This window comes from Heteronotia binoei, chromosome 14, assembly GCF_032191835.1.
Source record: "Heteronotia binoei isolate CCM8104 ecotype False Entrance Well chromosome 14, APGP_CSIRO_Hbin_v1, whole genome shotgun sequence".
Lineage (NCBI taxonomy): Eukaryota > Metazoa > Chordata > Lepidosauria > Squamata > Gekkonidae > Heteronotia > Heteronotia binoei.
This window is the reverse complement of record NC_083236.1, coordinates 26,263,139-26,285,572: the sequence shown is the minus strand read 5'-3', so window position 1 is coordinate 26,285,572 and position 22,434 is coordinate 26,263,139. Positions and strand designations below refer to the sequence as shown.

Genomic DNA, 22,434 nt, shown 5'->3' with positions numbered 1-22,434 from the left:
AGCCAGAGCATTCTCGGTAATAGCCCCCACTCTGTGGAATGCCCTCCTCGAAAACCTGCCACAGTTCCACAGGGCCTGTAAAACCAAATTTTTAAAACTTGCGTTCAACGGTTAGGGGGAGGTGGCTGTTATTCCACAGCATGGGCAATCTCACTGAACTGAAAGAACTGAAACCAAAAACATTAGAATAATTAGAATATCAATGTACATCTTGGATGTAATGATTGTAAGATGTATGGAAGTGATTTTATTGGTTTTAAAATTTTATGTTTAACTGTTTTTAAGTGATTTTATTGGTTTTAAAATTTTATGTTTAACTGTTGTGAGCTGTTCTGAGCCCGTTAGGGAAGGGTGGAATATAAATTTGATACAATAAAATAAAATAAAATAAAATGAAGAAGCTTTCTTCTGGGATAAGTCTGTGCCCCAAGGTAATTATCTTTTTTAGATTCCTGAGTCCAGTTCTGTTGCAGACTGTACCATGGGCATTCATTATATCTTCATTCCAGAGGGCATTGCATTCTGCAGCATTCAAAAAATGCAATGAATAGTAACTGGACCCTGTAGACCATGGGGATGGAGAGATTGTTAATTGGCAAAAGCTGGACCCTAACTTCTTTTAGGGCACCTGTGCTATAACCTGCTGGCATGCTTTCTTTTAATCTATTTAAAGGGTTTGGCAGTCTTCCTATAATGGGGACAGGCACAGACCCCCAAAGGATGCTTAATTTTTCCACCAGGTGTTAGCAGATAGCTGAACTGGAATGCTATCTGGATTCTTGAAATCTCTTGCCATATAAATGAGGTCCATGCTGTCTTCTTAAATTTACACTTTTGTAATTCAGTCTGTGGTGAAGATAAAGTTCAAAAGGTCCAGATTCCAGAAATGAATTTAGTTCTTTCTGTTGGACTTCATTAACTTCTCCACTGCCATATATTCTCCTTTGGAAGAGTGAACTTTTGAAAGGGAAGTACAGTTTGCCAAGCTCAAGCGTTCATTCTGCAGCTCCTCCTTCAACTTTGGTATTATGAAAAATATGAGAAATGGGTTCTTGTACTGTGAGGTAGGTAACAGTCAAGGATCTTCCAAAGCCAGCGGCACAATTTGTGTTTACCTTATTTTTGAGAAGATTAGGTGGATTGACAGCCCAGGTTTTGCACCCTCGTAACATTGACTTCTGAAAAAGAGATACTGCTGATTCAACAGCTTGATTTTCATTGGAATTCTTGAACCTCCCTTTGAGCATGCTGTTAATGAGGAGTGTGGAATTAGGATCTAGGAGACCCAGATTCAAATCCATTGTCCACTGTGGAAGTTCACTGGGTGACTGTGGGCCAGTCTCCCTCTCCCTCTTGGCCTCACCTACCTCACTGGGTGGTCATTTAGTGAGTGAAATGGATCAAGGGAGAACTATGTTGTACTCTGCTTTGGGAAGAAAGTAGGGTATAAGCTTCTGAATGACAGTAAACTTTGTACTCCCTGATGAAGCTTACAGAATAATCCCTTCCTTCAGATCACTTAAGCTAACAGAGGAACCCAAAAGAGGTTTAGGAATGTCTGTGGTGTTCTGATTATATCTAGCTATAGTAGCTCTATGGGAAAAACTGCTGGAAGGGAAAGGAGCAAGTGAAGGTGGGTTCTTCTAAAACAAGAGCTCTTGCAAGTTCAAGCCATCACTATTCCAACAAGAAGGAAACATGGTAGGGAATCCAAGAAGCTAATGTGGATGAACAGAGAACTCTGTAATGTGCTAAGGGAGAAAAATGAAATGTTCAAGAAATGGAGGCAAGGACATACCCCTGAAGAAGAGTATCTGTGGGTTGCTAGGCACTGTAGGTCAGCCATCAGAGAGCTAAAACTGGCCAGGAAAATCTTCTTCGGATATGTAAGGAGCGAATGCAAGATGAAAGAGGTGATGGACCCACTGTTGAGTGCTCACAGAACTTTCTAGAGAGCTCACAGAGCCTTTGTCCATCATCTTCCAGACCTCTTGGAAGGCAGGAGACATGCCACAAGACTGGAGGAGGGCAGATGTTATTCCAATTTTCAAAAAAGGGAAGAGGGATGACCCAGAAAACTACAGGCCAGTCAGTCTGACCTCTGTCCCAGGGAAAATACTGGAGCATATTTTAAAGGGATCATTCTTCGAGCATCTAAAGGACAACTTGACGATCCAGGGAGGTCAACACGGATTTGTCACTAACAGATCCTGCCAGGCCATCCAACCTTATTTCCTTCTTTAAGTGACAAGTTTACTGGATTGAGGGAATGATGTTGATGTTGTTCACCTGGATTTCAGTAATGCTTTTGACAGGGTTCCCCATGATGTTCTAATGGGTAAACTTGAGGACTGTGTACTGTAGGATAGTTAGGTGGATAGGGAACTGGTTGTGGAACCACGCTCAAAAGAGTAGTTGTCAGTGGCATTTCATCTGAATGGGTGGAGGTGTCTGGTGGGGTGCCAAAGGGCTTGGTTCAGGGCCAAATACTTTCCAGTATTTTTATCAGTGATCTGGATGAGGCCATGGAGGGGCTACTCATTGAATCTGCAGATGACACCAAATAGCGAGGAGCAGCGAACACATCAAAAGATAAGAGGATTCAGCAGGATCTGAACACACTGGAAAAGTGGGCAAATGTGCAAAAGATGCAATTTAACAAGGATAAGTGCAAAGTTCTACATCTGGGTAACTAGAAACATGCATACTGCATATGGAATACACTTCTGGGGAGCAGTGCATGTGAACAAGATCTTGGGGTACAAATGGACTGTAAATTAAATACTAGCAGCCAGTATGATGCAGCAACAAAAAAGGCTAATGCGATCTTGGGGAATATAAACAGAGGCATAACATCCAGGTTACAAGATGTTATAGTCCCTCTATACACTGCATTGGACAGGCTGCACATGGAGTATTGTGTGCAGTTCTGAAGGCCTCGCTTTTAAAAGGATGCGGACAGAATGGAGCAGGTGCAGAGGAGAGTGACGAGGATGATCAGGGGCCTGGAGACCAAGCCCAAAGAGGAAAGGCTGAGGAACTTGGGAATGTTCAGTCTGGAGAAAAGGAGGTTGAAGGGGGACATGATTTCTCTCTTTATGTATTTTGAGGACTGTCACTTAGAGGGCAGGGAGCTGGTTGGTAGCAAAGGAGAAGGCTTGCAATAGTGGGTTTAAATTAAGGGCAGGAAGGTACCGGCTAGATATTAGGAGAAACTTCTTTACAGTAATAGTTGTTTAACAGTGGAATCAGCTACCTAGGCAGGTGATGAGCTCCCCTTCACTGGCAGTCTTTAAGCAGCGGCTGGACAAACACTTGTCAGGAAAGCTCTAGGGCCTAGGCTGATCCTGCATTGAGCAGGGGGTTGGACTTGATGGCCTGTATGGTCCCTTCCAACTCTGTGATTCTATGATTCTAGCCACTCACCACTTCCTTGGGGGTCTATATCAAGATAAAAAGAACTTGGGTGGTTTGGTAATGTCTGAATTATCTAAATTTATCTGTTATGTATGAATTTTTCTACCACACACCACTGATAAACAATCATATCTTATACAAAGTACGAGAAGAAGACGACATTGGCTTTGTATTCCACCTTCCACTCTGAATCTGAGTCTCAGAGCTGCTCACAATCTCCTTTACCTTCCTACCTTCCTCCCCCACAACAAACACTCTGTGAGGCAGGTGGGGCTGAGAAAGCTCTCACAGAAGCTGCCCTTTCAAGGACAGCTCTATGATAGCTATGGCTGACTTGAGGCCGTTCCAGCAGCTGCAAGTAGACAAGTGGGGAATCGAACTCGGATCTCACAGATAAGAGTCTGCACACTTAACCGCTACACCAAACTGGCTCTCATCCTTAGTTAAAAACTGAACTCATCCTTAGTTAAAAACTGTTTCATATGTTTGATCTCATTAAAAAGTTTATCAATTTATCAATCATTAGGCATCAATTGCAAAGATTTATCTTTCCTAGCATTTTGTTAAATAAAGAATCTGAAAACATGTTCAACCAACTGGGGTCTCAGTCCCATTTTCCTGGAAATTGCGTATTAATTCTATTAAGTTAAAACAATTAACTCACTGAAATTAATTACTGAAATTAATGTGTAATTTCCAGGAAAACTGAAGTGCCCCCCCCAAAAAAAATCTTCTCTGTAATCATGATACAGTGTGGAAGTTCCAGCTAAAAACCTACAAAAACCAAAATGCCAACCTTGAAGGAAAAATCAGGGTCAACAGAGCAGTTGAATTCCTTACTACATCACATGCATGATGTTCTCACAACTCCTAGACAGGTTCTCTGTGAAAGCCTGGAAGTCCAGCAGTTAGGAATGCTGACATCTTTGATGTTAGGTGGGCACATGGCTGTTGCTTGGAACCTCATAGTCTGTTGTCTCATTCTTGTTTGTCTTTGAGCATCCCAAAGCCTTTTAAGCAGCTCTGGAGAGCCCTGCTGAAAGGGGGTGTCATATGCAGTGGTTTGGACTGCAGTCTGTTCTGCTGAAAATTTTGCAAAACAGCAATTATTTTTGGTCAGAAAGGCATCCTTTAAAGAAGGGGGGGAGGGATGATGTGGCACCTGAAAGGCTAATCGGCTTTATTATGGCAGAAACTTCCATGGGATGGCTTTTTTAAATCCACAGATTAGCTTTCATTTTAGTAGAGAGGTGCAAATTGTGGGGTCAGAAAATAATGAAGGGTAAGAGATTATGTCCAAAAGAGTAGGACAGACATTTGTAAATAGCTAAGACAATGCTGTAGTTTCTGATCCCTCAAATTATGAATGTAGAAAAATGGTTCTAGGATTCTCAGTTTGAAAAAAAAAAAAAAAGCAAAAGGCAGACTAATTATTCCACCCTTCTGCCTTGGTTCCAGTAACAAAAAGGGGAAAAATTTAGCTTCTGTCTGCCTAAAGATTTTTCGTAAGTTATCAGTGGAAGACACAAATCCCTTTTTCATTGTTCTTGGAGTGGCTTTGCTAGCGGTAGCTTCACAAGTTTGGTTTGCAAACTTACCTAAGGAGAGTTTCATTGGTCTTGTGACACCATAACTTCCTCTTCCAGAACCAAATGCAGAATTCTTCATTGTGTCATCTACTTCATCAGCCTTACTGCGGAGAAAATGCCTCTCACTTAACTACTTCCTCACACTTGCTTTTCATTGTCCAGGTCACATGAAGCCAGATGCTCTCATTTTGTTCTCTTGACTCTGAGGAGCAGTTACACGCACCCACACCCCTGCTCTTGCTCCATCCTAGGCATTCTCAAAGATGTTGCACTGGTGTGGTATAGTGATTAGAATGTTGGACAAGGAGCCAGTTCTAATCCCCGCTGTGCCCTGGGAGCTTACTGAATGACTTCGGGCTAGTCACGCACTCTCAGCCTAACCTGCCTCACAGTGTTGTTGTGATGATAAATTGGAGGCTGCTTTGGGTCTCCCATTGGGGAGAAAGGCAGAGTATAAATGAAGTAACTAAATAAATATATTGTTTCTTGGAAAGCCCTCACAATTTACTAGTTCCTTGAGGGTATCCTTTTCCATAATCTCATAGTGGATACCCACTGAAGGCCATCATATCTTCTTGCATGCATTCCCCAAAGGCTTGATAAATCTGTAGCCACTTACTAAGGACCTGACTAATACTTGAAATTTAGTACGCCCTCTCAACTAAAGAGAAGTGCTTCAAGCTATGATTGCTGCTGACCCTTTAGAGGATAGCCCTGTTTTTCTTCTTCGTTGCTGTCACTTCTGTTCTTGGAGGGAGAGTGAACTGTCAGTCATATGGCCTGATCTCCCTTTTCCATAAATTCAGAGAGGACAAAGTAGTCCTCCAGACCTTTAGAGCGAAGTGGTGAATACTGACATATGAGGTACAGTACTGACCTTTTTCTTTCTCCATTTCAGCAACTATACCAGATCCTGACAGACTTTGATATTCGGTTTTATATGTATGAATTGCTCAAGGTGAGTATCTGAGGCGGCATTTGATTGTTTTGGGGTAGGAATGTATGCATCAGAGAAAGAGCTGAGCCAGATTGATTTATGGTGTATATAGCCATACCGTTAAGCAATATAGAAATTGTTATACGAAAACAGAGTGATGAATCACTCATGGATTCAGTCTCTTGTTCTGAATAAATTGAGAACAAACCCACTCAACACAACTCCATGTGTTGCACAGTTTCAAATATTACATATTTGTTGGTATCCAAGAGTAGTTAAATTAGTTCATACTCTGAGGGTCAGCCAGGCAGTATTTTTGAGAAATAACCTTAGAATGTCTCCCTAACAGTCCAAATAGCCTAGAGTAAGTCGTACATAGAATTACACATTGAGGCATCAGGAAAATACAACGGTCAAAGTCTGCAATATTGCATGACCCTCAAAGGCAAAATCTTTTCATCAAATGAATTGTATCTACCAAATTTTATAGTCCATTCCATTGTCTGAAGCTGGAAGGCTTTATGATTAACCAATGAGGCAAATGATAAATCTTTGTACCAGAGTGTATAGCAGTGATCCATGCCCATACAGAAGCCTGCTTCCTCCAAGACAGAGTGCTCAAAAACCAAGTCCTCCAGTTTGTTTTGAGAACATTAGGTATGCAGTTTGGCAGCACTATCAAAGATGCTCAGTAGCTGGTGGTAGTTGAGACAAAATCAGTTTCAGGTTTTGAATATAGGAACCACTATATAAATGGACTGCCTTGTTGGAAAATATTCCTGAAGCTTGCAGAAGGCACAGAAGATCCCTAAACCCATGTCTTTCAGCATGGTTTGGCCCACGGTCTTTCAGTGGCCCTCAAGTTTGTGTACTTGCAAGGTTCCTTTCTGTTCAGATAATATGGCTTCTTGTGGAAAGGTCAGTGTCCCTAGTTACAAGCACTCCATCTTGGAAAGCTTGACTCAGTTTTGGAGTCCAAGAGTTTGAAAGAGAATTTACGTCAAGGAAGAAATGGAAGACTGTCCTGTGTATTGATAATTTAGTGTTGTATTTGTGATTGGATTGGTTAACTTCTTGGATGGCATGTATTTTGTAAAAGGGTAGCTTCCTTACTGGCTGTGCTCAGGCTGTAGAGATAAACTGGTATATGGTAACAGTTTAGTTATTAGACTTCCTTATCAGTGAAGAGACTCAGTGTCACGTTAAGCACTAACATCTATGTCTCTCTGGCAGGCCTTGGATTACTGTCACAGCATGGGGATCATGCACAGAGATGTCAAACCTCACAACGTCATGATAGACCATCAACAGAAAAAGGTACTGCTGCAAGAAGGCATTTTGAAAGAGCAGAGTTGGGTTCTTGGGTCTGTGTCCTCTTCTGCACCCCCAAGTTTGCAGGGTTAAGGCTTCTATTTTTGGACATTTCATACACCTCTGTCAGCTCATGGAGCTGCCTCCCACTAAGTCAAATCAGAGGTTTGTACAGGTCAGTCTTGTCTACTCTTGATAGCATTGGCTCTCCAGGGTCTCAGCCCTGAGGCCTGCTACCTGATTGTTTTAACTGGAGATGCCAGGGATTGAACGTGGACTGTCTGGTTGCAAAGTTGATGCTCTACCATAGAGCAACAGCCCCTCCCTGGCCCAAAGGTTGGGATATTCCAACTGTGAAGTTTATGCAAGCCTGTTAATTTATTTTAGATTTGGGTGCCACCCTTTCATTACCTTTGCAAAGCAATTTACAAACTTAAGAAAAAATAATAAAATCATTTGCAATAACATTTACATTTTGGGAGCAAAAACATTCATAGTTAAGAAGCCTAAGTTGCCTCCTTCACTTTCTTCTCATATGTTCTCAATGGCCAACAAGGCTTTTCTTGGGGCTCTGTATTTTTAAATTCGCTTTCACATTCTCCTGACCAGATTTGATGCTTTAGGAAAGCCAGGCAGCTGCCAAAAGCATACATTACAACCTGATTTCTTTCTTTGTTTTAAAGCTGTTGCTGTCCACAGTTGTTGCTTGGAGGAGAAAACACTGTTGTTTTTTAAAACTTCCTTGAAGAAAAAAGTTCTCTACTTTCCATGGTTTTGTCTAATATCCTTACACAGACAGAGCTGTTGAGAACTTCTGGTGTTTGGTGAACTGCAGGCTAATTTGCTGGTGGTTTGCCAGCTGGGTAAAGAGCCCTCTGTGCATTAAAGGCTGTTGCTAGGAATGTCCATGTGACTGAGGCAAGGTGCCCAGCCTGTGTCCAGAAGCAACATTTGTGTATGCTTTGCAAAGGGTCAGGACGTTGTCCTCGGTGCTAACCCTGTATTTCAGCCTGAGGACTGGTGCCTTCCATTTTTTGTTGTGCTTCTTCACACAATCCTGTTTCCCAGCATACAGTGAATCATTTTTAATTGGATGCCTTTTAGTTAGCAAATGAGCCAGGTCAGCATCAGGGGTGTCAAACGTATGGCCCAAGGGCCAAATCAGGCCCCTGGAGAGCTCCTATCAGGCCCGCGAGCAACTCACTTGCTTCTTTCTCCCTCTCGCTTCCTTCTGCATCACAGCTTGCTTTTTCAGGCTTGCTCAATCACACAGGCGCTACAGGCCAAAACCTCTATTTCTTCCATTGGCTGACCAGCACATGAAGCAGCTTGCGTACAAAAGCGCACAAAGCCCAGCCATTTTATGTTTTCCCCCGGGTCTTAGGCGCAAAACATTTACCATGAGATTTCTGTAATGAATGTCAATAATTCAGAAGTAGATTTGCAACTTAGAGACACACAGCTGAACAACACCTGAACAGCATATTCAAGATTGCTACAGCACAGGCATTGTCTCCAGATTTTGATGCAATAATTCAGAGCAAGAGGTGTCAGTTATCAGAAACTGTTAAATAAACAAAATACTGCAGGAGTGCTAATCTTTTAAGCATATTTTTTTTTAAAAAATCTTTAATTGTGCTTGTATCCTTTATAAAGTTTATATCTCCACTACCTGGCATTACATTTTATGACACACATGGCCCGAGCCTGACAAGGGCTCATTGATGTCTGATCTGGCCCTCATAACAAATGAGTTCAACACCCCTGCTTGAGTAGGTGATCTGGCTGGTATTTACAAGGTACAGAAGATGAAGGCAGCCTAGCAGCACCGCCATGAGGTTGTGCAAGTGCTTTGCATTTCACCAAAGTGTTTGGCAGACCCACTGACCATCTTGTGTGGTGTATTCATAGTTGCGGCTCATAGACTGGGGCTTGGCAGAATTCTACCATCCAGCTCAGGAATACAACGTCCGTGTAGCCTCGAGGTACTTCAAAGGGCCGGAACTCCTCGTGGACTATCAAGTAAGCCTCCAGCAGCAAAACGTGGCTAGGATGAGTGTTTTGGCCACCATATTGCAGCAAACCAAATTTTTGTGTGTGTGAGAGAGAGAGAGAGAGAGAGAGAGAGAGAGACTTGGATTAAGAGCATCCAAAGTGGCATGCTGAGTTTCTCCTGTCCCTTAGAACCTCATCCAGGATACTTTCTAGAAGTGGCGAAAGTTCTTTGCATCCCTCATTGTAAATGATAAGATAGTATAATAGACTGAAAACTTGGCTGTCCAATCAGGAGCTGCTATGATAACAGCTTCTGGTCCTGCCCAAGTCCTTACTAACATAATGTTCTTCCAGCTGTGATGAGATGGTGTTCCATCAGCTCACCTTTCTGGTCTGAGACAGGGCAGCCTTTTTTTTTTTGCCCTTTGAAGGAGATTGCAGTGTGTTGAGACTCTCCTCTTGTGGAAACTTCATTTAATGTATTTGAAGGGGAAACGTCTGGTTGCCAAAAGAGTCTTCATAACTGCTGTTGTAGGACTGAGCATGGGCAGAAAGTGTCAAAATAACGATGTTGCAGAAATCACAGTAGAGCTGGGTCAGTGGGAAACTGGATCAGGGCAGAGATGTGCCCCTTGGCATGCCCTTTAAGGTCCAAGCTATGCAGTAACATTTCCCCATGAGCCTGGTTTTAGTTTTAGCAGACATGCATACTCCCAGTGGGGCAGATAACATTTCCCTCAGGGCAGTTTTGGGTGGAGAAAATTCACTCTCCCCATGACCCTATTCTGTTTCCAACAGTATCAACTGAGTCAAGGAAACCCAGACCTAGCTCGTGGAAAAAAACTTTTTGTGTAATTTGGCCTAATAGTTACATCCTTTAAATAAGCACACTTATCCCTCTTGTCTGGTTAGATCAAGATAGGTAGCTATTTTAGTCTGTCTGTAGCAGTACAAAAGAGCAAAAACTCCAGTAGCACCTTAGATGTTGTGAGCAATGCTTCACAAAAGCCCATGTCCTGCTACACATTTTGTTTGCCTTCAAGGTGCTACAGTTTGGCTTGATGAGCAACTCAGGGTCTCCCTGTGTACATTGTGGGGTTCATGTTCCACAGGTGACACATTCTGAACCTCTAGCTCAGAGAAGGAAATTGTTACAAGGTGTAAGGAACAATGGAAAAAGCAGAGGTCCTGCTTTGGCAGACCACTAGGGAATGATCCAGTCCTCATTGTATATTCAGTGGGAGGAGATCTCTCACCTTTTAAATCTTCAAAGCAGCTTGGAAAAGGGGGAAGCTGTTATTAGTTGCACCGGTGAAAAAGACAGACACCTCTGATCACACCTAGCCTTTATACTCCTGCTAATTGCACCTTTGCAGGGGTGATTTCTGTAGAGAAAACATTATTCAGGGAAAGAGTTGTCACCGTCTTCAGAGCTAATCCAGTTCTGCACTGCTTTGGAAGGAGTGTGATGGTCGTGTTTTGGGAGGGTGTGTGTGTGATGATGATGCTCATGATCCAGTCATGGATCTTCCACATAAAGTATAGTTTGGCCGTAAGGGAAGAGCTGGTAATATGGACCGGTAGAACTGGACCACAGTTTATGTGCATAGGACACACTCCTAATCCAAAACAGCCCTAACAAATCCTGGGCTCTCATTGAAAGTAGTTGGTGGTAGCCCATATGGACAGGGCTAGTTCTGTGCTGTGAAAAGCAGTTGGGGAGATCAAGGGAGTACCAGTTTGCACTAGAGGCTTCTTTGGAGCTATTCCTTCCCAGGCATTTTTTTTTTAATCGTATAGAATTTCTGGAAGCTAGTGCTATAGCTGTGCTGTTTCTGAAAGTCAGTCTGGGTTTCTGAGGAACTAAAATGTGTGCAGCCAACTAATAAGATGTGCCTGCCCTTCACTTCTGCTTCTGATCTTTCTCTTCCCCAGATGTACGACTATAGCTTAGACATGTGGAGCTTAGGCTGTATGCTGGCAAGTATGATCTTCCGAAAAGAGCCTTTCTTCCACGGCCAAGACAATTATGACCAGGTGAGAAATGGAACACAGGGCATCTTGCTGGGAAAGATGAAAGGGTACTTGTTGATCCTGGTTTTTCCGTTCCACACCCATTGTGGAGATAAATCTAGATGGAATTACTTGAATCATTTTAAGCTTTTGGTGATGAAAGGATGTCCCAGTTCATAACCTCTTTCTGTAAGCTTTTTTATTTAAAGTTTTTTCCTTGAAGGCTTAAGTGGAATGTGCTTCCAGCCTTGGACCAAAGCACTAGATCTCGCATCAGTGATGCATACTGCTTTGGGCTCTCTAATAACAGCACTTTTTGTTCATCAGCACCATCTACCAAGGAGTGATGTCTACAAGCCTTTAATGGTCTGTTGGCGTCAAAATAGATGATGGAAAAGTGCAGTGTGCACAGAATCCTTCATTCAGAACAGAGTACTGCTTCAAGGGTGGACTGACATGGAGCTCTGGGGTATGGTTGTGTGGACTACTAATAAAAAGGTAAAGGTAGTCCCCTGTGCAAGCATCAGTCATTTCTGACTCGGGGGCGACGTTGCATCACGATGTTTTCACGGCAGACTTTTTATGGGGTGGTTTGCCATTGCGGTGGCAACGGGGTGGCTTCCCAGTCATCTACACTTTCCCCCCAGCAAGCTGGGTACTCATTTTATTGACCTCGGAAGGATGGAAAGCTGAGTCAACCTTGAGCTGGCTACCTGAACCCAGCTTCCGCCAGGATCAAACTCAGATCATGTGCAGAGCGCTTGGACTGCAGTACTGCAGCTTACCACTCTGTGCCACAGGGCTCTTGGACTACTAATAGAATTCCTATAATTGCATTTACTCTCACAGAGAACCATACATGAAAAGGTGATGCGAAATCATGGGAGGATCATCGCTACTTCATTTACCACTTCAAAATTTCTGGCCACTTTATTGTGGTGCATTTTTGTCAGCAGTCAGGGGTGGCAGAAGTGGATGGGAGAGAATACTAGAGGCCACTCTTTCCCTGGCCTCTCTCTAAATCAGAGAACCCTTAATTGGTGCCACAGGGAGGTTTCCCTTCAGGACTTACAGAGCTGTATCAGTTCTGTGCTGGCCCAGCACAGGGGATGAGTTTCGCTTGGAAGCAAGAGGACAAGAGTTCTCCTCTGGCTTTGTTGTGTGGCCTCTGATAGCTTCACATTTCCAGAATGCACCAAAATGTGTCCAAATGCATGAACATAGATCCAAGTGGGTAGCCATGTTGGTCTGAAGCAATAATAGCATAGAGTTTGTATGCGTTAACAGTCATTGAAGCTTTGGTTGATTCCTTCAAATAGATTAACCACTTGAAATGTTATTAGTTTCACTAAATGACTGGGAGAAGAGTATTACATGAAAATAAATAGAATGTGTTTTAAATAAATATATATCTTAATGAAAATTATTCATGTCGACAATTTAAAAGTGAAATCTGAATTAACAAAAGAAGTTGAAATAAAAATCAAGACATTTGATCACCCAGACCCAAGACCGAACATAGATACTCCTTCCAGCACTGAGCTGTGTTTCAACCTGGAGAGTGAAGTCGCAGAAGTTACTTGCCTCAGTCACTCTGTAGACAAATTCCATGACCATAGCGTATTACGGATTAAACCACAGTAACTGACCCAGATAAAAAAGAAATTGGTTTGGGGAATCACTGTGTGACAGCTGTCTCTGTCTGAAAAGTGAGGGAAGCCAGTATTAATTTTGTGTCTCAGTGACCCTGATTTCCTGCCTCCTCGTGGGTTTCCATCTGCTCCTTCAGTGGGCATTGGCCAAAGGTCACTTCCATGCAAAGTTGCCATTAAGTAAGCGAGTGAAATAAGATGGGCTGACATGGCATTTCCTACTGAACATTAATGGCTTGTCTGTCCAGCAAGGGGATGTGGAGCTCATTTTTTTCCCTCTGATCACCCCATCCAAAGTTTTTAAGTAAAACCAAACTTGCAGTCACCTGGCAGACCTGTTCTATACAACTTGAAACACCAGAAGCACAGGTTAGGCCTGAACCTGTACTGTCCCACCCCTCTTCTGCAGATATGAGAATTTCAGAAGAAATGAAAACTCCTTTGTGCTTGGAAGACTACTTTTCTGGGCAAGCACAGCAGATCCATGACAGGGTGTCCTTTGCCTGGCATCTGCCCATCATCCTTGAGCTGGAAGCACTTGAGCCAGCCAAAATGGTTTAGAGAGGTTAACTCCAAAGTAATAGGTGTCTATGTGTGCTTCTTTAGCCTGGTTATTCACTTCTCTTTATTTATTACAGCTGGTTCGCATTGCGAAGGTGCTGGGTACAGATGAATTATATGGTTATCTGAAGAAGTACCACATAGAACTGGACCCACACTTCAATGACATCTTGGGACAGTAAGTTGTCAGGGTTTGTTTGGGAGCAGGGTTCCCTCTAAGCTGAGTTAGTGTGAGCTAGATCACAGTTTTTTAGCCTCCGGCTCGCACATTTTTGTCTTAGCTCATGAACAATGGCCCCAGAGCAAATTAATTGATGCAGTAGCTCACAACTTTATCGCCAGTGGCTCACAACGTAGAATTTTTGCTTACAAGACTCCATAGCTTTCTCCATAGTTCTCTCAAGAGCAGTTCTCTCAGCTCCGCCTACCTCACAGGGTGTGGGGAGAGAAAAGGAAGGAGATTGTAAGCCACTCCAAGTCAAGAGTGGGGTATAAATCCTCCTTCCCCTCCCCGCCCCTTTCTCTCTGCAAGGGACTTGTGTGTCTGAATCCGGGCTGCTTAACTGCTGCTTCTTAGATTCACAAACTGTGAATGCCATTTTTTTCCTCTTCTTTTTTGGCCCAGCAGGTCATCAGTGGAACTTGAAACCTCTCTTTGCACCATCTAATCCAATTTAGCTTGCAGCATGTCCCGTCTGCCATTTTAGAGCTACAACTGCAGACTTGGATCATTGCCACTATGCCCTGGAGGCAATCTCCCCCTCCCCCTTTTTAACTGAATGTTCAGTTTGGTGAAGCGTTCTAAAGCACTTTCAAGCTTGCATACTATGTTATCTTTTGGCTGGTTCTGATGAAAGGTACTATATGGTGCTTTTTGGTGGGGGAACTAGCCTGTCTATTCCTATGTGGCTTTTTGCATCTCTTGTGTACTGGCCTGCCTGTCTCCAGCTCTGATGGAAATGGGGATGAGCCTATTCCTTCAATTCTCCTGTTGTAGTGTTCTACAGTATTACTTTAGATCCTCTCCGGTTGTCTTCCAACATCAAAGACAACTTTGGGCAAGCAGATAACAGATGTCAAACAAGAACAAAGTTTATTTGAGATTTATAAATATATTTTCAATCTTAAACAGCTTTCAAGAAAGGGGAAAAACTTTTTTTTTTTAAAGCTGTCTTTTCACAGAAACACAACAAAACATTGGTACTTTGCAAAATAGGAAAGAAACTTTTTCAAAGCTAAATCCCTCAAGGGTAAAAAATATATATTTGTTTATAATTTTGGTACATAAGAGACTAGTTTTGAAGTAGCTTGTATTCAAAGGTTTTTTGCGTGTACTTTCTGGAGAATCCCGGATTCTTACATGATTTCCTCTCCAATATAGATTTCTAGTAATGTGAAACCCTAAAATGTGGGAAACAATTCAGCACAGGTGGATTTTGTTAAAATATCTCTAGTTGTAATATTCATGAGATGGTGATGCATCTTAAAGCTTGGACTAGGAAAGCATTCTTTCCGTTGTTTGTTAGAGATCTGATTAGAAAACTGAGTTTTATGGAGCTTTTGGCTTGTGCTTTTAAAAGTATAATCGAAAGGCTCATAAAATTTGGTTGTCTAAACAGTTCTGTAATAAACATTAAATGCACAACGGTTTAAATGACTATATACAAAGACAGTGTTGTCTTCATATGATTTTATTTATGTTGTGATGTGTGTAGGATTGCTTTTCCATTCTATACAAGTCTTAAATAAGAAATAAGAAATAATTTTTAAAAGGAGAAGCAGCTGCTCTTGTGAAAAAAGAGAATCAAATCATGTTATTACTTTTTTAAAAACCCACAGGGATTTCTGCATTTTTAATACCTTGAAAAACATGCAGAGTCTTTTAAAACAGGTGTAAATCTTTAACTTTCTGTTAGTGATAGTGAAAGGTGGAAGCAAACGAGTGATCCAAATCTTCCACAGCTAGGAGTGTGTTTGAAATATGGGTCTCTTTTCTGGGTTTCAACACAACAGATTGACTTCCCCACCTTGGTTGCAGGCATTCACGGAAACGTTGGGAGAACTTCATCCATAGTGAGAACAGACACCTGGTCAGCCCTGAAGTCTTGGACCTTCTGGACAAACTCCTGCGATATGACCATCAACAGAGGCTGACTGCCAAAGAAGCTATGGAGCACCCCTATTTCTGTAAGCCTTCTGTGAAAATAGGATCACAGGTGGGGGTGGGTGGTCATTCTGTTAGGTGCTTGCTTATACTTTCTGTATAGTTATGAGCTATCCCAGTGTACTATCATTTTCCAAGTATACTGACCTTTGAGGGAGGAACACTCTGGGTTTAAGAAGGTCAAGAACAGTTATTCCCCAGGGGGTGGGGGTGAACCTGGTGTGGATTTTTATGAAAATCTTTTTAAATGCTCCTCCTGTGTTATAAAAATGGATCCATAAAGATGTGAGAGAGGCCCAAACTTTGCAGAGGTTTCAGAGGGTTTGCTGGTGTGCTTTTGATGACTCATGAGTGGATGTTATGGTCTGATTTGTTTCCCTGTATTTCTGTTGAATTGAGATTTTAGCTGGTTTTAATTGATGGAAGTCACTTTGTCCCCCATTGATTGAAAGAAAAGTGAGATGTAAAAAATTTAAATGAATCAAAAATCCCATGGGTTTTGAGGAGGGATTGTAAAGTGTTATCAAGTAGGTGAGTTTGGTGTTGTCTTTTCTGACAAGATCGTTGTCATATTGTAAAGAATAGGGGCCAGTCTGTTATCTGTGGGGTCCAAAGTTGACTAAATTTTTGATGGACAGGTTTAAGATGTAATTTTTGAAATCTTATTTGCACCTTTCTGAGACTCAAGGCATATTACACAACACAGAAATCCATTCACATGAACAGCAAAGACCTCCAGTAAGCAGAATTTCAGAATTAAAAAAAGTCTTAAGGCAGTAAAAGAGCCCTGTGGCACAGAGTGGTAAAGCTGCAGTACTGCAGTCCTAAGCTCTGCTCACAACTTGAGTTTGATCCTGGCGGAAGCTGGGTTCAGGTAGCCGGCTTGAGGTTGACTCAGCCTTCCATCCTTCCGAGGCTGGTAAAAAGAGTACCCAGCTTGCTGGGGGGAAAGTGTAGATGACTGGGGAAGGAAATGGCAAAGCACGCCATAAAAAGTCTGCCATGAAAACGCTGTGAAAGCAGTCACCCCAGAGTTGGAAACTACTGGTGCTTGCACAGGGGACTACCTTTACCTTTAAGGCAGTAAAAACTGTCTAAGGCATGACACACCATTGGGAATAAGGGTACAGTATAGATTTTCTCTTTTCCCTGAGATGTGGTTCACATATGCCTGTTGCTCCAGTGATGCCTCAGCTAAATGTTCAAACTGTTAAGAGGGATATTGTTTTCAAAAGTGTATGACAAAGCATTGGTGAATGCCACTTCAAATCAATGCTACACTGATGTTCCCTAAAAAACTGTCAGATGTGGCAGAACTCCTGGGGGGAATGGGAGAGAAGTTGACACGTTTCGCCTTGCTGGTGCACTTACTGCTGGAAGAAGCCTTCTGACTTCTTTGGGGTATGCCTGGGAAGACCTCTGTCCCTCCACAAGGGTCAAACAGAAGATGCTGTTCTTGCGTGAGTCTCAGTAACCTCTTCTCCTCTCCTGCAGATCCGGTTGTGAAGGAGCAGGCCCAGCCCAGTTCCGACAGTTCTGTGCTCTCCAGTGGCCTAACAGCTGCACGATGAAGTTTGGGAAACGACGGGTAATTCCAGAGGTTTACAAATACACACCCTTCAGTCCCCCAGGGAAGGGGTGAACCAAACCCGTGAGCTCAGCAGAAGCCTCGTCTTGAAAAGGGGGTTAGGGCTTCGCCTCCATCTTTCTCCAGCACTTATGGCTACCCTAAGTTTCTCCTTGTGTTACCAAAGCCCTGGCACCAAACTGAGTGAGATCTGTGTGGATACAAGGGTGTGCGCCGCACCAGTGGGCTCTAGGTTGATTCTGCAGTTTCCTACTCCTCCTCTCCTAACTGGCCATCAGTTTTTTTTCTTGTTCTTCCATCAGGCAACTTTTTGATTGCCTCCCAACCCCTACTAGAATGTAGCATGCGCCCCATTTAAACAAGCCCTTATGTCACCAGGCATAAGCAAAAGTAAGCCCTACAAGTGGTGGGCGTTACTCCTGTTTCCTTTGGGTCTCAATTTGGCCCTTAACATTTTTTAATTCCCAGTTTAAACAGCACATCTTGGGAATGGCTCGGGTGAACCAAGCTTCAAAATACATTTAGAACAGGCAGCTGTGGGGGAGAATCCTCATTGTCCCCTTGGTAGGGAAGTGTCTGCTTTAGCAGAAGGAAAGCTAAAGTGAGCTTCCTGTAGCTCTTGCAGTGGCAAGACATGTTCATTGGAAAAGCCAGCATTCCCAGGGATGTGCAAATGCAGGGTTGCTTTGACTCCAGCAGCTTCAAGGTGTGGAGATGTAAAGAGGCCATGTGGGTAAGGAGGCCAGCAGAAAACTTTGGAAGCCAGAAACAGAGGGGCTGTTCAGGTGTGCAGCTCCTGTATCCAGGGTTTAGAATCCCTGTAGTGTTTTTTACATGCCAGTCCAGTGTTGGAGCTGTTCCTTTGGGGATGGGGTGTGTGAGATGCTGCTTATTGTTTTTTTTTCCCATTTGGGTCTCTTTCTGAGCCCCATAGTTATTTTTTTGGAGGGGCGAATATATTATGTGATTCTGGTGACCTCAAGCTAAACCCACAATTTTTGTCACCATGCCTAAATGCAGATTCTCCCCTCCCCTTTCTATTGCATTGTTAAATATTTAATTTAAGTAATAAGGTTAGACTGTCTTTATTTGAAACATCTGTTTACATTCCACATCCCAAGAACGAGTTAGCATTGATATCAGGTCAGATCCATTTGTACAATTCACTGGAACCAATAAATCTCTCTAAATACAAACTTGTCTTGTCCTCAGTCCAGTCTCTGGGAAGGGAAGGAAAGGATCGGTGCAGAGGCAAACTCTCTCTTCAGTGCTTAGGAGGTGAACCATTTTGGAGCCCTCCAGTTTAAAACGTAACGGTTAGCAAAGGCTAGTAGTGTATTAGATATGGAAATTGAGAGACAAGGGTGCGAGTGGCTGACAATGTTGGTGCTTTCCACTCCAGCCCTATGTGCTAAATGGGCCAGTGAGACCTGGTCTTGAAGTTACAAATGCCTGAGAGTCCCCAAAGTCTTATGGCTAGGATGAGCTGCGACTTAAATACAATGCATCCGCCTCTTGCATGCTGGTGTGTAGGGTGCGCTTCTAATCTTTTTGCTCTAGATATTTGGGTGGTGGTTCTCAACCCAAGTTTATGCTGAACTGCTTGCTTTAGTTTGCAGTATTTTGTTGATAGTGGCATAACCATTTCTTCTAGGTGAGTCGCTGTTGTCTTGGGGGTATATCTGTTGCAGCGAGCATTGAAGTGACGTACTCTCTGGAGAGCCTCGTTTCATTAGACCCCTGCAAGAAGACTCTGGTAGCCATAGGATGGAATTTCCCTGATAGGTTCTAGTCCCTCTCCTCTAACCACAACTTATCCGTAATCCATTCACCTCCTGCCATCAATTCCCAGTGTATTTTTAAAACACTGAGTTCAAACTAAGTAGTATAAATATGCAGATATCTGGTCTGGAATCTTGTGGTCTGGAATCTTGTTTTCTATGCCTGGGATGCTTTACTTCAGTGCAGGAAGTCTAAAAATGCATGCTTGTGTGGTGTTTGCTTCTCTGTTGTATATCATCGTAATGGGCTTAATGGTTTTGAAAGCCCATGATTTTTGTGTTCCCCAATGCTCAGCGTTTCCTGGAGAAGTAATGTTCAAACTGCCCATCAGGGAAGGCAGCGTTGCAGTCTTGTTTGCACAATCGAAGTTGTTGGCATAGGAGCTGAGGGAAGCGGTGGAGAGTATAAGCAGTGTCTTAACTGTCCTCAAAAGTATTCTCAGTAATCAGTAAAACATGGAACAGGTATTTCTTCCTTCTGTGATCTCACACAGACACATCCCGGGAGAGAGGGGCTCTGCATCCCCTGTGCTTTCCACCTTCTTTGCGTACACACACAGCTCTAATGTGAATTGCAGTACATATGTAGTCACCTTGCCAACATCCAAATCACTGAGATGGAGAGAGGTTATTGCCAGAGCATGAGAGAGGACACAGGAGTACAGGCCTAGCCTTTTGCCCACACTGCCTTCTGTCCAGTACTGGCTTGTGCTCTCTAGGCTTATCCTACAAGAGGCACTGTAAGCAGGGCTGTGTGTACTGTGCCTTAAAAAAAATTACAATACTGTGTTAAGAAAAGCTGGGTTTGCACGCTTTTGCCTTAGGTGGTAATGAGAAGCGCTAGGCAGCTCTCTGAAGCCCCACCCCTTCTCTAACTTCTGTGACTTTTGTGTGCATTACTCAAAGAAGTCTTATCTAGAATCCATAACACTGATGCCACTCTTGGCAGGTATGGGACAGCCATCATAGTTTTTTCTTGTATGCTGACCTGAGCAAGGCTGTTAAGCATAGGATGTTTTGGAAGCCGTTAATTCATAGGGTTGCCCATGTCAGAAGTGATTCGATGGCACATAACACACATGTGCTGCTCTGTCACTAAATGAAAAAGGGTTGCTGGAATGACTGATGTTCCTTTTCTTTATCAAGAAAGCCGACATCATACCCAAGAGTCAGTAAGGGGCAAGTCTTGTCTTTGTGTAGGATCCCTGGTACTATGGTGTTAGCAGATTCTGGGGTGTTACCTTCTGTCTGATTTCTGAAGGTCATTATATACAGGATGCTATGGAGGCTAATGACTGAATTTGTTTCTTTAGTACTGACTTTCTAATATAAGCATAATTATACTAGATCTCTAGGTATGCAGCGGTTCCTTTCTGACTCAGTTGATCCTGCCTAGGGATAGGCATGAACTGAACCACAAACTGCAGTTTGAGCAGAAACTGGGCTGGTTTGGGGAGGGTTCCTGCAGGCTCTAAAGGCATTTAATTGCTTTATAAGTTCAACCAGAAGTGAGCTCTGAAAGGCATTTAAATGCTGTTGGGGCCCAGCACAGGCCCCCTGGCCCGACCTGAGTGAGCTCTGAAGACATTCACCAGGTCAGCCCAAGCGAACTCTGGAGGCTTTTATAGGTCTTATATGGTTTGCCCTATAAAGGCCTTTGGAGCTCACTCTTGGAACTCAGGCCAGTCTGGCTCAGAGGAAAACTCCCAAACTGAACAAACCATAAACTGGTTTGTCCAACTGAGAAGTTCTTTGGTGGTTCTGGGTTTGTGGAAACCCTGAACCACAAAGATCCATTTTCCCAGTTCACGCTCATCCCTAACCTCAGTCAGAACTAACCCTTTCCTGCCTGCTGTCCTGAATGCTTACCAGAAAGGAACTTCTGGTAAGTAAAGTCTAACTTCCCTAGAAAGGGCTTGACGGATGTATTTTATTGCTCAAACTTGGGTCCAGCATTATGTGAGGACAGGCAAGCCTGTAGGATGGCAATCAAGAATGTGATTTGGGAGGAGGCCAGTTTGAGCTTCTCACCCCAGTTGCTTACCGTGTTTGCTGTGCCAAGTCTTACAAAGACCTATCACAACTTTGGCTCAGTGCCAGTAGAGACGTTCTTATTCCTTTGGCAGATGGGAGGAGCCCTGGCAGAAATGGCTGGCGCTATGCCATTGGGGCCTCCACTGGGGAAGGGCAAGGGTTGGACCAACTGGCTGTAGGTGATGCATGCATGTACGTTAGCCTCTGTGCCCTTGTTCATGTTACTAACCATTCTGGCTACACAATGCTGTCAATCCCAGCTTTGTGTTTGATGTTGGCTTCCCATTTTTCCCTAGGTCTGTCTGATGCTGTTCCTCCCAATTTTCCATAACCAGAACAAAATCAAACGCCTTATCCGCTTGTGTACAGAGATGGTGGTGTGCAGCTTCCAGAAGTCATCCCAGTGGCAGGTTATGGGAACAGGGACTGCGGTGGTGGCAGCTGACGGCACCCAACAGCATACAAAAACACAAACTTGTGTCTTTGACTTCCTGTTGACTTCCTCCTGACCAAGAAAGCATGGGCGTTGTGAAGGGTATGCAAAACTGTGGCTGGCTCGTGTGGCTTCCCTCCAACCTTGGTGCCCTTCCCCTAAACCCAGCCCACATTCTGATAAAAATGGCTCCTGTTTGGCAGGCTGGGAGAGGAGGGAGGCTCTGTGGCATGATGGACAGTTCTATAACAAAAAAAAACTATATATTGTTGAATAAAAGTTTTAAAAGTTAAATGTATGGGAGAGTATTATGGGTAGAAGAAACTATGCCCTGAAGATTGCTTCTCTGGAAACTGCTACATAATCAGCTCTTTGTTTTTCTCTGGAATCTCTCTGTAGAGAGAGCTGTTTTTGTTTAACAGTTTTTGCTCCGTTTTCAAAGGTAAGTATAATCAGTGTAAAAGAGTAAAAGGTATTCTTATGAAATCATCTGTTGGAGTCAAAAACACTCTAAAACCAAGCCTGTCCACTCTGTAGAATACCTCCACCCTGGGCTCTGTAATCCATTGGCACCAGGATAGTTGTAACTCCAGTATTAGGAGGGGAAAGCAAGAGTGAAGCATGCAATTCCAACATCCCTTGTAGTAATCTTCCCTCAAAAGATGGCTCCCTAATTTTGTGCAGACTTTTTTTGGGGGAAAGCACAGGGATAGTCTAGCACCAGAGTGCCAAGCTGCTTTTGAGTTTTAAATTACTGCCAAATCCTGGCATGCATGCCCTGGGTTTTCTGCCCAAACAGCTGCAGTGGGTGGGCATCTGTCTTGAGCAAGCAAGGAAATTCTATTTCTATCCAATTTCTTGCCACCCTCCCTCCTACATTAGGGGACACTTTGCTTTGTCCTCCTTCCCCTGCTTGGAAAAGAGACACTATAATGGTAAAGTTAGTACCTCTAAGAGAG

The 22,434-nt window shown here is 43.2% G+C and overlaps 1 protein-coding gene across 2 annotated transcripts in view; it reads left to right on the top strand.

Moving 5' to 3' along the window:
* CSNK2A2 (casein kinase 2 alpha 2) overlaps positions 1–21,769 on the top strand; it is a 44,178-nt gene extending 22,409 nt beyond the window's left edge. Inside the window, exons 5-12 of one of the 2 annotated variants that reach the window (XM_060254336.1) lie at positions 5,905–5,964; positions 7,177–7,260; positions 9,166–9,272; positions 11,181–11,286; positions 13,553–13,653; positions 15,514–15,662; positions 17,134–17,227; positions 21,339–21,769. In XM_060254336.1, the coding sequence (XP_060110319.1) occupies positions 5,905–5,964; positions 7,177–7,260; positions 9,166–9,272; positions 11,181–11,286; positions 13,553–13,653; positions 15,514–15,662; positions 17,134–17,210 (684 nt within the window). In that variant the 3' untranslated portion in view covers positions 17,211–17,227; positions 21,339–21,769. Of the gene's footprint in view, positions 1–5,904; positions 5,965–7,176; positions 7,261–9,165; positions 9,277–11,180; positions 11,287–13,552; positions 13,654–15,513; positions 15,663–17,133; positions 17,228–21,338 lie in introns of both variants that reach the window. The other variant, XM_060254335.1, reaches the window with a different exon arrangement.
* The last annotated feature ends 665 nt before the right edge of the window (positions 21,770–22,434 follow it).